At 41.3% G+C, this 13,521-nt stretch overlaps 1 protein-coding gene across 4 annotated transcripts in view; it reads right to left on the reverse strand.

The window, feature by feature from the left end:
* TMEM131 (transmembrane protein 131) overlaps positions 1-13,521 on the reverse strand; it is a 202,589-nt gene that overhangs the window by 27,884 nt on the left and 161,184 nt on the right. For 3 of the 4 annotated variants that reach the window (XR_012159916.1, XM_073352811.2, XM_073352835.1), the window contains exons 32-36: positions 12,147-12,322; positions 10,841-10,968; positions 8,298-8,422; positions 7,967-8,125; positions 5,595-5,760 (exon numbers count right to left, since the gene is read on the reverse strand). Coding sequence is in view for 3 of the 4 variants with exons in the window: in XM_073352811.2 (XP_073208912.1) it covers positions 5,595-5,760; positions 7,967-8,125; positions 8,298-8,422; positions 10,841-10,968; positions 12,147-12,322 (754 nt within the window). In the remaining variant the exon portion in view is untranslated. The remainder of the gene's footprint in view (positions 1-5,594; positions 5,761-7,966; positions 8,126-8,297; positions 8,423-10,840; positions 10,969-12,146; positions 12,323-13,521) is intronic. The other variant, XM_073352822.2, reaches the window with a different exon arrangement.

A 13,521-nucleotide genomic window follows, 5' to 3' on the forward strand; every position in this document is an offset into this window, starting at 1 on the left:
TGCAGCAACCTTGCATATTTCTGTAAAAGGACATGTTTAGCAGGACCACAGACATGCAATACAATCTGGTAGAATGAGCGATGACCTTAAGCAGGCAGAGTACATTAGCAACTGCATAACAAAAGAGCATGCAACCAGAAACTTAGAGAGCATGTAGGTAATCACTGGAACCCCTTTAGCTCTGCTGGCAATAAACACAAAATCTCAGGGAACATCTAAGGTATAAAGGCCAGCTTCCTGTCTTGACTGATGAGGCTTACAATAGACTATTGGGAGATGAATTGATTGATATGAAAATCTAAAGTAACCTTGGGTAAAAAGTGTGAATATGGTCAAAGAGAAACTTTACCTTTGACAAAGATGGAAATGGTTGACCCTCCATATGAGACTCACAGTTTCTCCAGCCTTTTGGGCAGAGGTAATAACCACTAGAAATGCAGTTTTCACAGAGAGGTTCAGAAGAGAACAGGTTGCTAATGGTTCAAAGTGTGGCTTCATCAAAGCATTGAGAACTAACTTTAAGTCCCAGGTGGGAGTAGAGTGTCTAACACTTGGGAAGAGGTCTAATAGCTCCTTGATAAATCTCAACGTTGCAGAGTAAGCAAATACCGAGAAGGTTTGTACGGGAGAATGGAAGGCTGTGATGGCAGCTATGTGAATTTTAATGAAACTCAAAAAAGGCCTTCTTTCTTCAGAATTAATCAACAGGAGACAAATTATGGTGAGTACACCAGTGGTAAAACCTTTTCTAATTCTGAAAGTAAGGTAAGTTTTTCTGGTAGTAGACCTTGAGCTGCAGCAGGTTCAGGTCAGTGCTACAAAGGACATTCTCCAAGTCCTGTGTGAGAAGACTGGGTGTCAGTGGAAGACCGATGGTTGGTTGGGAGGTCAGGCAAAGAAAGTGAGGAAACCAAACCTGTCTTGGCCAGATTGGTGCATTCAAGATGATCGTGGCTTTGTCCTGCTTGATTTTGTATAACAACCTGAGAATCAGCAGCAGCAAAGGAAATTCGTATAAGAGATTCTTCGCCCAGGAGAGGAGAAAGGTGTCCCAAGCTTCTCCTGAAATAGAACTACACCCATTTCCAATTGGCTTAGGTGGGAAAGAGATTTTTGGAAATCCTTAGGGAAGAAATATCTGCTTGAGTATGGATTTGTTTAGTTCCCACTTGTGATGTTGAGTGAAGTGCCTGCTGAGGTTGTCAGCTGTGGTGTTTCAGAGACCAGGTAGGTTGACTGCCAAGATCAGGATATTGTGGGCTATGCACCAGTTCCATAATCTCATGACCTCTGTGAAGAGAGTAGGGGCTCTCGCCCCCCCCCCGCTTGTGAATTCATATATTACATGCTTGCCCTCTTGTCTGTCATTATGTGGATGGATTGTCTTTGGATCATGGGTAGAAAGTGTACACAGGCATATCTGACAACTCTGAGTTCCAGAACACTGATATGCAATGTGAACTCTTGGGTAGTCCATCTGCCCTGGATAGTGTGGTCCTGGAGATGAGCTTCCCGTCCAGGGAGGGACACATAGGAAACTTTTGTGCGAGTGGTGGTTGAATGGGACCTCCAAATACGCTTTGTCCAAATTCTTCCACCATTTGATGGAAACCAGAATATGACAGGGGATAGAGAGCAGCTTGTTTAGACTGTCCCCGTTAGGTTGTATACACTGACCTGAACCAGGCTAGCAAGCAATGGAGGTGCAGATGAGCATGCAGCATGACAAAGGTACACACTGCCCTATGCCCAAGATGTTGCAAGCATAATCTGGCAGTGACTTGAGGACTGATCAAAAGGTGCACCATCAGAAGTGACACAGTGAAGAACCTGCCATTTGGAGATGAGTTCTGGTTGTGGTGGGGTCAAAAATGACCCCTATAAACTCTATCCTTTGTACTGGTAGGAGGGAGGACTTCATGAAGTTCAGCTGGAGACCAAGGCTGTTGAATAGTAGTAACCCTGAAAAAACTGCCAATATGACATCTGTGTAGAAGCGTCCCTTGATAAGCCAGTCGTCGAGGCAAGGGAAGACCATTACTCCCCACTGATGAAGTTGTGCAGCCACCATTTCCATGACTTTTGTAAACAGCCTGGAGCAGTAGCTACTCTGAAAGAAAGGACATGATGCTGGTAGTGGTTCTGCCTCACCATGAAGTGAAGACATTTCTTGTGAGATGGGTGTATCGCAATACGAAAATACATCTCCTAACAGTCAAGGTCACAAAGCAGTCCCCTGGTCCAGAGACGGAATGATGGCTGAGTGTCACCATCTTTAATTTCTATACCTTGACAAAGGTATTCTGCATCTGTAGATCTAAAATCAGTTGCCATTTGCCTTTCTTTTTTGGTAACCAAGTCGTCCTTGGAACAAAGCCCTCTTCTCTTGTGTTGAGTGGGAACTGGTTCCATTGCTCCTAAACAGAGAAGGAACTGAACCTCTTGTTTCAGAAGAGGTTTGTGAGAGGGGTCCCTGAAAAGGGACAGAGAAGAGGGTGGAAAGGGGGCACGGAGCAGAAATGAATGGTATGTCCTGATGTTATAACCTCCAAAACCATCGGTTGGAGGTAATCTGCTCTCATGAAGTATGAAAATGGAAAACAGAATCCCCATAATGTAGAAAGTTTGATGGGGCGCAGCAACAGGTCTGGATTGCAGGAGTATTTATGGCTCTCAACAGAAAAGTAAAAAGGAACATTTGGCCTTTGTTGACTGCTGACTCAAGGTTGCCGTAGCAGATGAAGATCTTCCCTTTTGAAAGCTGGGCTTTTTTCTAGGTGGTTCTGATGGTCTATGGAAAACTGAACTGAAAAGGATGTGATCTGCACCATCTGATATAGAGTAAACCTTTTATCTGCAGGGGGACATATGCCCAGCGAATGAAGACGAGCTCTGGATTCCTTCAAAGTATGCAGCAAATCATCTGTGGTGTCCCTGAACAACTTTAGACCATTGAAAAGGAGGTCCCTTACCATGTTGTGGACGTCACATGGAAATCCTGAGAAACTGCTCTTGTGGTAGATGTTCAATAAGAGCTAATCATTGTATAATTAACGTGACTGTAATTTTCCAGAATTGCCTGTGCCCCAAAAGGTCACAGGGAGTAATCTTTGAATGTTGTTGCCCATGACTGAAGAACTCAGCGGGGGTGGAACAAGGGTGGGGGCAGGGGAAATAAAAACTCCCATCCCTCAGCTGGGACATAATACCTTTTGTTTGGTCTTTTAGTTGTTGGGGGTGGGGGAGCAGTAGCAGGAGTCTGCCAGATGGACTGGGTAGGTTCTATAAAATACTCGGCTTACAGGGAGGGCTCCCCGTGCTGATGACAATGTATGCAATATGTCAACCAATTTGTGCTGTATTTTCTGCACTACTTCTAATAGGAACTATCAGATCTTGAAACTGTCTGAAATAGTAAACATGAGATGACAGCTTCATTCAGAGAGGAAGAAGAAATATTAGACTGTGGAGTAGCTTCCTTGTCAGGTCTCCATTCCTGGTCCTCGAATGTGTCATCCTGTCTTGGAGATTGTTGAGGAGGACCAGAAGCCCTCCACACAGCTAAAGCTGTCATCCATGCTCTCATCCTAATTACTGCAACATCTCTCTCTCTGGCCTTGAAAATATGCAGTCTTGCCTTACTGATATCCACTCAGAAGGCTGATTAAAGATATTAAGGGTCTGTTGCTTTGATTATGTCACCCTTCTCTTTGAATCTCTCCAGTGGCTCCCCCTGTTCATTCACACCAAAACTAAGCTTCTTGTCTTCATTTTCAAAGGTTTTCAAAGCCTATTCCCATGCTACTACCTATGACCTCTCATTCAGTATTGAAATGTTGACTCCTGCCTCTAGTCAGCAACTACCTCCACTGGCCACTTACATCTTCAGACTTTGTGCTTTCTTCCATACTGCACCTCACTCTTGGAGGAGCTCCCTGTAAATATCTGAAAAGCTACCTCATTATCCTCCTTCAAACTCTCCTTTGACATGATTGCCTACAAAAAATGTAATAGTTGGTTGATGTGTAGAGCCCACTGCCTATCAGGCTGACCAATGTGGTACCATTGTGTTCTTGTACTTGCCAGTCTGTCTCTCTGTATCCATTTGATATCTCATCTTATACTTAGATGCCACAAGACTGTATACTTAGGCTCTTCAAGGCAGGGACAGTTTTTGTTTTGTGTCTGTACAGCACCTAGCACAATGGAGTCCTGGTCCAGGACTAGTGCTCGTAGACATATGATAATAATTATTATTTTTAATTAACTACTTAGAATTACAACTTCCAGACAAACTAAATTTCAGAACACTGTTTAGCAGAGGACAGCATTATCCCATTTCAATAATTTTAATCCCCACAAAAACAAGCACATCTACCCAAACACACTGCAGGAAAATTTAAGCATCATACTGATTAAAAGCCACTGCCAATCCTCACTGAAATTAATGCAAGTCTTTCAGTTGATTTCAATGGGCACTGGATAAGGCCCTGAGTGCTCTTAAATGAGCAGACGACTGAGCCAGTGCTAACGGGATAAAATTTAACAAGCCTGTTGTCTAGTTTTGCTACTCTAAGCTGGTAAGAAAGACTGTTGATATGCAGCCATATTTTAGCCATCAAATGTTGAGAAAAATCAAGTTACATGAAATCTGAGCAGAAAGGTCATACTTAAAAGATTAACTATGTTCTATAACTCAGTATTTCACTGTTCCCTAGATATATATTGCAAATATTGAGGTGAATTTATATAAGGGAAAAGTAAAAAATTTAAGAGAAGTCCCTGTATTTTAATGTTACTTAGTCTGAGTCTACAACAATAGGGATAGAGGATCTAACTTTAGCTGCTGAATTTTTAAATTTTATTTGTAAATATTTATTATTTTGATTCAGTAAAGATTATTAACTGTGCCCAGGAAGTAAAATATGTATATTTTTATACTTTAGGGCAGTAAGTTTTTCAATTATAAGGAGGAATATTGAGATTACACCACTCAGTAGCAACAGAAAATGTTTTTATCAAAAGAAAATGCAGGAGGGAATCAATTTTTCATGGCTACATTGCTATCAGCATCAGTGGGGCTATTGAAATATAGCTTTATGGAAAAATGCAACACCATTCTAGCTTGTGTTTACCATTTCCCCTATATGCTTATAAGAACCTACAGCAGAACAGCACAAATTAGCAGAATTAGCTAATTCCATATAATCTATGCTTTTAAAAACAGATTATGTGCAATTGTTGACATTTGATAATCAGATGGTTAGGACATATAGGCGATTTATAACTATATTTCTAGTTTTTTCCACTAAATGTAAAGTTAAGATTAGCTAGAATTTTTATATCAGATTCCCAGTTATCGGTGTTACATGGAGGATCCCAAGCTTTCAAAAGCACTGCACAGATTTGAGATAATGTCTCTACCATTAAGAGTATTAAAAGGGAGAGAAAACACATTAAGAAATATACTGGCGGGGGATGACTTAGATAACCTAACAGCTCTTTTTCCACCTCTAATTTGTATGTTTCTATGAGCTTCACATAATTGCAAAGACTGAAAACTTGCTTAACATGAGGTAGAGATTTCAACTTACTTGCTGTAACTGCTGTTCACAATACTACTATAAGTGCTCCGTGGCACAAAAGCTAGAGATGCAGGAGGAGGAGATGGAGAGGCAGGAGTTGGTGAGGTCTGTCGTTGTTTCAAGAAAGCATCTGCGTTGAGGGTTTGCAGAGACAGTTTATAAAGGTTGTCGGTAGCTGGGAAACCAAGGAAAAAAGGTCTCATAGTATTTCATTTCACCACATGGGCCACTCTTAAGGAGGTCTGTCATCCTTTCTGAAGTACTGTATCTCCTGCTCGTATTCTCATAGAAATGTTTACATCAAAATATATTCATGTAACAATATTTATGTATTAAATATTCATATCAAATTTTCAGAGAGAGAAAATGGAGAATTAAGTGAAATGAATATCAACCAATATAATGTCACAAAAAGCTGGGCTGAGGAAAGCTGTCTGGGAGTTGTACTGGTGACAGAACTTCAGCAAAAAGTAATTTTATTATAGCCTGTAATTCTCTGCTAACAAACTATCAAATCATGGTAGTGGCCTTCCACCCCGGAGTCTGTGTAGATTTCAGTCAGGTGAAAAAGCTGTTTATCATTTTTGCTAAAACACAAGGTGAACAAACTTCTGTGAAAATGAAGTTTTCCAACAATTTTGCAAGTCAACCTTTCCCACAGTTCTAGTTCTCAGTGCTTTGTTTAAAAGCTTTGTTTTTAAAAAATCACGTATAGGTTAATAATAATGCAGAAAAAACACAGCTAGATCCAGAATCAGATTTTGTCTATGACAGGAGGAGATTTCTGAACTGTCAGCGAAAAAACTGCTGCATACTGCAGCACATGAAGCCCATACCGATATAGTTGCTAATTAAAATTGCTGCAGGACTGCACATCAGACCTATATAGGAACGTGTTTGGCTGTATACCTTTGGGATAGTGAATTGGAGCAAAGGCAGCAGGTAGTTTATTTACAAAGCGAGTTAAAGCAGCATTTGAAAAGCATGGAATGGGTAGAGAAAGGTGTATCTTTAAACATGCCTCCATTTCCCCAATTAAAAATCTCCTATTTTCCTCCATTGTCTGTAGCCTTAGCATCACACTTGACCATAAACTGTTATCCTACCACATCATCTACATCTGACAATCATCACCTCTACACATCCCTGCCTTAGCTCCACCTCTGCTGAAATTTTCATCCATGCCACTTTGCTCCTATCACACTGACCTTTTCCTATGGTCTTCATTAGTGCCTGCTCCCTCAATGCAGAATGCTGCTGCTTCTCTCTTACACACCTAGGAAGTGGAACCATGTCCACCCTACCTCTGGTCTCCACCTACACAGAACTAGAGCTCCCCATTATCTTCCAACGTTTTGTGACTGAAACTCTCAGGCCAGGGAAGATGACTATATAGGGGCAGGAAGGCAAAAATGAAAACCAGCAAATGCTACTATAATCACTATAAGAGGCATATGTTTATACCCAAAGCAATCTGTGCCAGCAGTGACAAAGATCTTCCTGAGAAAGTGGAGTCAAGCAGGAACTCTGCATTTCACAATTTTCTCCCTTCCACTCGTGGCATAAAGCCAGGTTTGATTGTTTCTCTGGTTTCTAGCCCTGCCCTGAAGTATCAGTCATCAGTTGGAACCAAACACAGCCCTCAAAGCCTGGCTGAATAACAAATGATTGAGGTGTAGCATTTGGCTTCAAGTTGTCCCTGGTCCCACCAGAATACTCTCATCATGTATTATTCACATCTATAAGCAGTTTTGGGGTACAGTTTGGATGAAAGACTCAGGCAAAGCTGGTTTATACTGTAGGGAAGGGGAAGAAAATGGTAAAGCCTTTTTAGTAAGCGTTTTGGGAGAGGGACTGCTTTATTATGTCTGTACAGAACTGAGCATGAAGTGGTCTTGGTCCTTACTGGGGGCTCTGCCTGCTACTGAAATGCAAGTACTAATAGTGAATAGTTTCATCTAATAAATACTCTCTGGTTACTTCAGATATTCTCATTATTGCTTCCCTAGGATATACAAATTGTCTAGTTTTAACCTCAACTGCAATGGACCTGACAAAATAGAGCCCACATTTCAAAAGACTGGTGCATTCTGTTTTCAGACGATCAGCTATATTAATATTCTTCCCATCATTGCCAATTCTCAGTTTTTGCACAATTCTGCCCACTGCTAAAGAACTGTGGAAAAATCAAGGTTCTACCCCTCATTTTCAGACCTCCACATTACCACTAGACATTGTCAAAATGGGGGCCACTACAGAAAAAATAGGAACAGGATTGTGTATGGCGGGCAGATGGGAAGATTTAAAGAAGAATCACAACGAACAGCCCTTGCTGTTTTGCAGAACACTGTAGTCTCCTGTTGTACAGTAACTGTACTTACAGCTGCCTGCTTTGTGAAGTGGCACCGAGTCCCACTCTGGTGGTGGAGAATCTTTTTCCCCTTCTGAACTGCTGGTATTGCCTAATTCCTGTCCAGAGCCACTGGGGAGAAATTTTGCTAGTACTGATGGCCTGCTGTCCATTAACTTATTGTTTGGACCTGTACAAAAAAACAGAGCAAGCCATAGCCATTAAGAGATGCACTTATTTCTCCTTGTGCAGAGATCTAGAAGCTAGAACTCTAAAAACTGAAAAATTAAGAAACCATTTGTGTAATTTAACAAAAATCCAAAGCCCAAGATATTTGTTTAAGAGCAACTGGTATATTGTACCTCTTGTTTTCGGGAGGTTTCTTGATTTGGACCCATTTGTCAGCATGTGCTGAAGAGACATCTTGGATGAAAAGGTTTTGCGCTGTTTGTTTTCCAGTGGGGGAGTATATGGTAATTCCAAGGAACTAAAGTGAAAACATGAACACAGATTTATTCTTTGTTGCTGGGTGAAGTGTTGCAGAAGAGTTTCACTTATATACAAGCCGTGTAGTTTTATACAAGTCTGGTCTTCTCTGACTTGCCTCATTACTCCCCTGCTTTTAGTCCATCCTGATTGCAGCTGGCAAGATCATCTATTCCTGTTGCTTTAAGTCTCCTCTTCTCTTTACATTTCTGCATTGGCCTTCCTTGTTTATGTCAAGCTTCTCCTCCCATTCAAAGTTCTCCATAACTGTAACTCTGCCTTTGTCTACATCTCTGTCCTCATCTCCTCCTACACCCCATTGCACTCTCATGCACCCAAATCCCTGGGTGCCTCATCACCCGATCTGTCTCCTTCTCCAAACTCAATCTTTATACCTTTTATGCTGCTGCCCATATACCTATAATGGCCTCTAAATTAACCCATAACTTCAAGAACCCACTGATTTTTTTCACACTGGAGCTTTCTGATGGTATAAAACTGTCACAGCTAGGTAGGTGATGAGCTGTGATTGCCCCTCTTCCCCTCTGTTCCTTTTTCTATTCTTACTAGCTCAAACATTCCTGCTACTCCCATCATCCCATCTTGACTCCCAGTTAAACATTAAAAAACAACAAAACTATTGCAACCAATAGCAAGTTCATTTGCCTGTATATTTTATTCTTGATCCCCAACCATTCAGACTGTAAGCTCTTTAGGGCAGGGGGGAGTCTCACCCAACACAATCCTCAGTATGGTCTTTGGATGCGGTCATAAAGTTTATTAATAAATACCTGTCTATAATTTGGAAAGCAAACAAAATGTGATCATGGTAAAGGAAAGAGGGGAGACTACAATTAGCAGCATTTTCAGAAGCAGTCTGAAGGAAATCAGTGTATACACTCACTCTAGATTTCTGCTAGTCTAGTATTTATTTGCCACAACCCCTGAGGGAACACATAAATTAATATTCTGCGTTCCATCTATTATGCAATTCAGAGGCGTGGCATTTGTGATTTTATAAAACTCCCCAGTCAGCAGTGTCGGAAAGAAATGGGTGTAGTAAGACTAAACCTCTCTGTCAGCACAGATGATGCAGAGGCACAGTAAAAATCATTCTAGCACCAGACAAGAGGAAGAAGTAGCCGTAGCCTTCCCAGATCACTGATCTGAGAATCTGATCCATAAATTGTGAGTAGGGCCCTACCAAATTAACAGTGTTCAAAAAATGTGTTCCAGACTGTGAAATATGATCTTCCCAGTGAAATCTGGCACCCAGCTGTGGGTTCCTACACTGTACAGGGCTCCAGCACTAGTCCCAGTCCAGGATTCAGACTTCCTCTTCCCCTGCAGGGGCTGCTTCGACCCACCTCTGGGATCTCCCCAGCTGTAGGAAGCTCCACAACTCCGGTTATCAATCACCCCTCCCCTTTCCCCCTTCCCTGTGCAAGCAAGCTGCAGCTGGAGCTCTCTCTCTCACACACACACACCACCCCCCTCCAGCTGTCTCACACCCCACCCTGCGCGGGGAGGCTGCGGCTCCAGCTGTGACACCCCTATTCACCCCATGCGGAGAGGCTGCAGCTCCAGCTGTCAGCCTCTCCACTGGGGCAGGAGACTGCTGGGAAAAACAGGACCTATGGTAACCCTCCCCATCCCTTTCCCTCCCCCTCCCCTGTAACCCTCACTTCTGCGCTGCTTTGGTGATGGTACTGGCTTTAGAGATCGGCACCCGGCCAGCAGCCTTTGCTCTCTGGCTGCCCAGCTCCAAAGGCAGTGCCCCCCCCGAAGCAGGGTAGAAGTGTGGATGACAATCCCTTGGCCCCCCTACAATAGCCTTGCAACCTCCCGAGCGCCTTTTGCGTCAGGACCCCTGTTACAACACCATAAAATTTCAGAGGTAAATATCTGAAAGCGTGAAACTGATCAATTTAAAAAACCTCTGGCTGTGAAATTGGCCAAAATGGACCATGAATTTGGTAGGGCGATAATTATAACACTCAATAGGAAAAATTCTGTAACTATAATTCCACTGAGAGTACCTCATATCAACCACAGGCGTGAACCATGTACTTTATTACGTAATTGCAATACTTGATGGAATGTTGGTCATATCTGTTTTTCTACATGAAGTTCATTACCAAAAGTGTCACATTATTGCAGTTGATTCACTGCTCAAGATTTAGCATGTATCTCAATGATGCACAGCATTCCTGTCAGATGATTCCTTACATTCATAAAACAGATATTCTCCAACAACAGGAAGGAAGACCATTAAGGTTAGCCGCTGCTACAGGTAGGTTTTTCTGAGCAGGCTGGCAGCCCAAAGACTTGAAGACCATAGAAAGCTCCACCTTCATATATTTCCCCTTCAAGCATAAAGCCTTCCTAACTAGGAGGAGATCCTTATAATTATGCTCACCTTGATCTCAAATCTGCTGGAATTTCTTTCTTGATATTTGATAGTTTTTTCCCTCTCTGTTTTATTTGGAATATTTCACCTTCATGCTTTTCTGGCATGGCTTGTTTTCCCTTTTGCTTTTCTGGTTCCTACAAAAGCCAACACACAGTAACACAGAAAACATTAAGAACAGTAACTGAAGGATCCTGCTTCAATAAAAACCAGAGAGAGAAAACGGCATCAGCAATAATGAGCAATTTGCATAATGGATGATAACATTTCAACACTCAATAGTGACAATCCCCCTCCATCCCTAAAGTGAATTTAATGCCTATTAAAAAGTGGTTCACCTTCCTAGAGGATTTCAGTCTCTACTTATCCACAGAAATAGTACAGGATGGGCAGCAGCAATGCAAACTTCCTCAGATTACCCTACTAATGTGCTTCAAACCTGATTTTGGGGGGCCATTCTAGGAACATGAGGGTAGCTCCAACTCCATGTTCATTCAGACCTTTGGTGAGACTGTTAAAAAGGATGCTGGTTATGGACTTTGGACAGAGATGGACAACTCAGTTCATATAGTCACTGATCAGTCATCAGAGGATGGTAACTTTCTGTCATTGATGATGTGCGCTGCATTTGACAGACAACCAAAAACTGAAATGGTTCCATATCTCAACTAGATAGGATGCTTTTAAGCAAAGAAATAGCAAGTTCAAGCAACTTCACCATTTGAGTTATTTCCCCTCTCTCACTTTACAGAGCCTCTGTGCTTTATGACTAAGGTGATAAAATTACACTGTCAAATTAATGACTAATCATCTTGCAAAGCAAAACTGATCAAACCTAAATATTTTAACATGTATTTAACCAGTTTTGCTTTCAAAACAGCAAGTTTCTAGCTACAATAAATTAATCACATTAAAAACATGCCCAAATTTTGGCTTTCTATTCTCTCCAATTAGTTTTATTTTGATTTCACAATGCATGTTTTGAGACAAAACCATTATCATGACCATTTGACAAATATACCAGTGGTTGAGATGCTGCAGTTGATTACCTAGCATCATTTGGCCCCTGTGAGCGAAACAAAAAGCAATGCAAGCACGTTCTAATTCTCTTTTCTATAAAGGAAGAATCCCCTTATTTCTCAGAGAGATTTGGAAATAGGCTGCTTATTAGTATTCTTGGTATCAGCGAACACAGTATAAGTAGCAGCTCCCACTATAAATGAATGTGTGTCAAAAGCAAAGTCATGCTTTCTACTTAGGTGAGCCACTAGGTATCTGAGAAGAGTACCCTTCCCTCCCTTTAACAGTTCTGTACCTCCTTTAGGAGTGGTTCTGTGTCTGGATTGGAGGTTTCGGTGGTGGTTGAAGAACTGTCATCATCTGCCAAAGAATCTTTCAGCTCATCCTCCTGTGGCTTTCCCTTTCCTCTTCTCTCCTTTTCCTCCCTCTTCTTCTGTGGTTTAGACTTGCGCTGAAATGGTTTCCCTTTCCCTAGGAGATAAGGGCACTCCAGATTATTAGCAGCTGTGCTCCAAGACTGGGAGTGTTTTGCACCACTTTGTGCACTGAAAAACAATCCATCACTAAGCCTCCCAAGCCAGTTGCAGCTCTTAGTTCCAGGAGATTTGGACTACTGTAGCGTTTTCATCTTCTTTCTCATACGGTGGTTAAAAGTGCAACTTCAGACTTTTGCTGATATGTCTTTATACCACTTCACTTCATCTATACAAGTCATGTCAAACCTAAAGAAATCTGACCAATACTAAGACTCTCACATTTATTCCCCCAAATACTATCAACATTACCCACCTTCTATAGAGACTGGCCACTTAGGCATACATAGTTCTCCTTTGTGACTCGTTGCTACCATGTGACTGGAATTCTGTTTGAATTCCTTAACTTTTAATATTAGAATTTCACCATGTAAGATTGATTTTGACATCAATCACTTTAGAAATCACTATGAAAGTTTTAGTACCTTACCAGACAAATGAGAAATGGAACTGCTCTGCAGACTTCAGTTGTTCATTTTTTGTGTTTGAGAACTACAGTAATTTGATGGAGGGTATTTACAAATATTACAAAGTTTCTATGAGAGGATCTAACAAGTATGCCAGGGGACACAGATTAAACAATCAGTCTTCAACATATTTCGTTCTCTCTGAGTTACATTATTTTAATACTTAAAACTAAATTTTATGTCCTACATTTTAAGCCCCAAAGTTTTGGATGTTACTACAGGATAAAACAGGAAAAATGTATTAAAAAAATCCGTAGACTTATCTATAAAGTTAGTTGCAACAGTTAAGATCATCCACCAGTCTCTACAACAAATCTATATATAAACAGGAGCTAATTATATTTAAATATATTTATTTCTTTTTTGGTTTCTCTCAATTTCAGGTTGAAGGTGCCTGAGCTCAGGAAAATTTACTGGGGGGATAGGTTCAAAAGGAGCATCATCTATAGATCTATCAAAATCCTGCCAGAACTCTTGGTAGACAAAATACTATGGTATGTCTTGGACTCTTGGGAAAGGGAAATGAGTTAACATCATAAAGAGCATAAATATTGAGCAACTTGAGCAACAGGTGTGGGTTTGTTTGTTTGGTTTTAAACACCCTCATCTTGATCCATAGGCTTCTCTCAACATTACCTCTAATTATTCCCTTACTAATTTCTGCCAGCCA

This window comes from Lepidochelys kempii, chromosome 1 (assembly GCF_965140285.1).
Source record: "Lepidochelys kempii isolate rLepKem1 chromosome 1, rLepKem1.hap1, whole genome shotgun sequence".
In the NCBI taxonomy this organism is placed as follows: Eukaryota; Metazoa; Chordata; order Testudines; family Cheloniidae; genus Lepidochelys; species Lepidochelys kempii.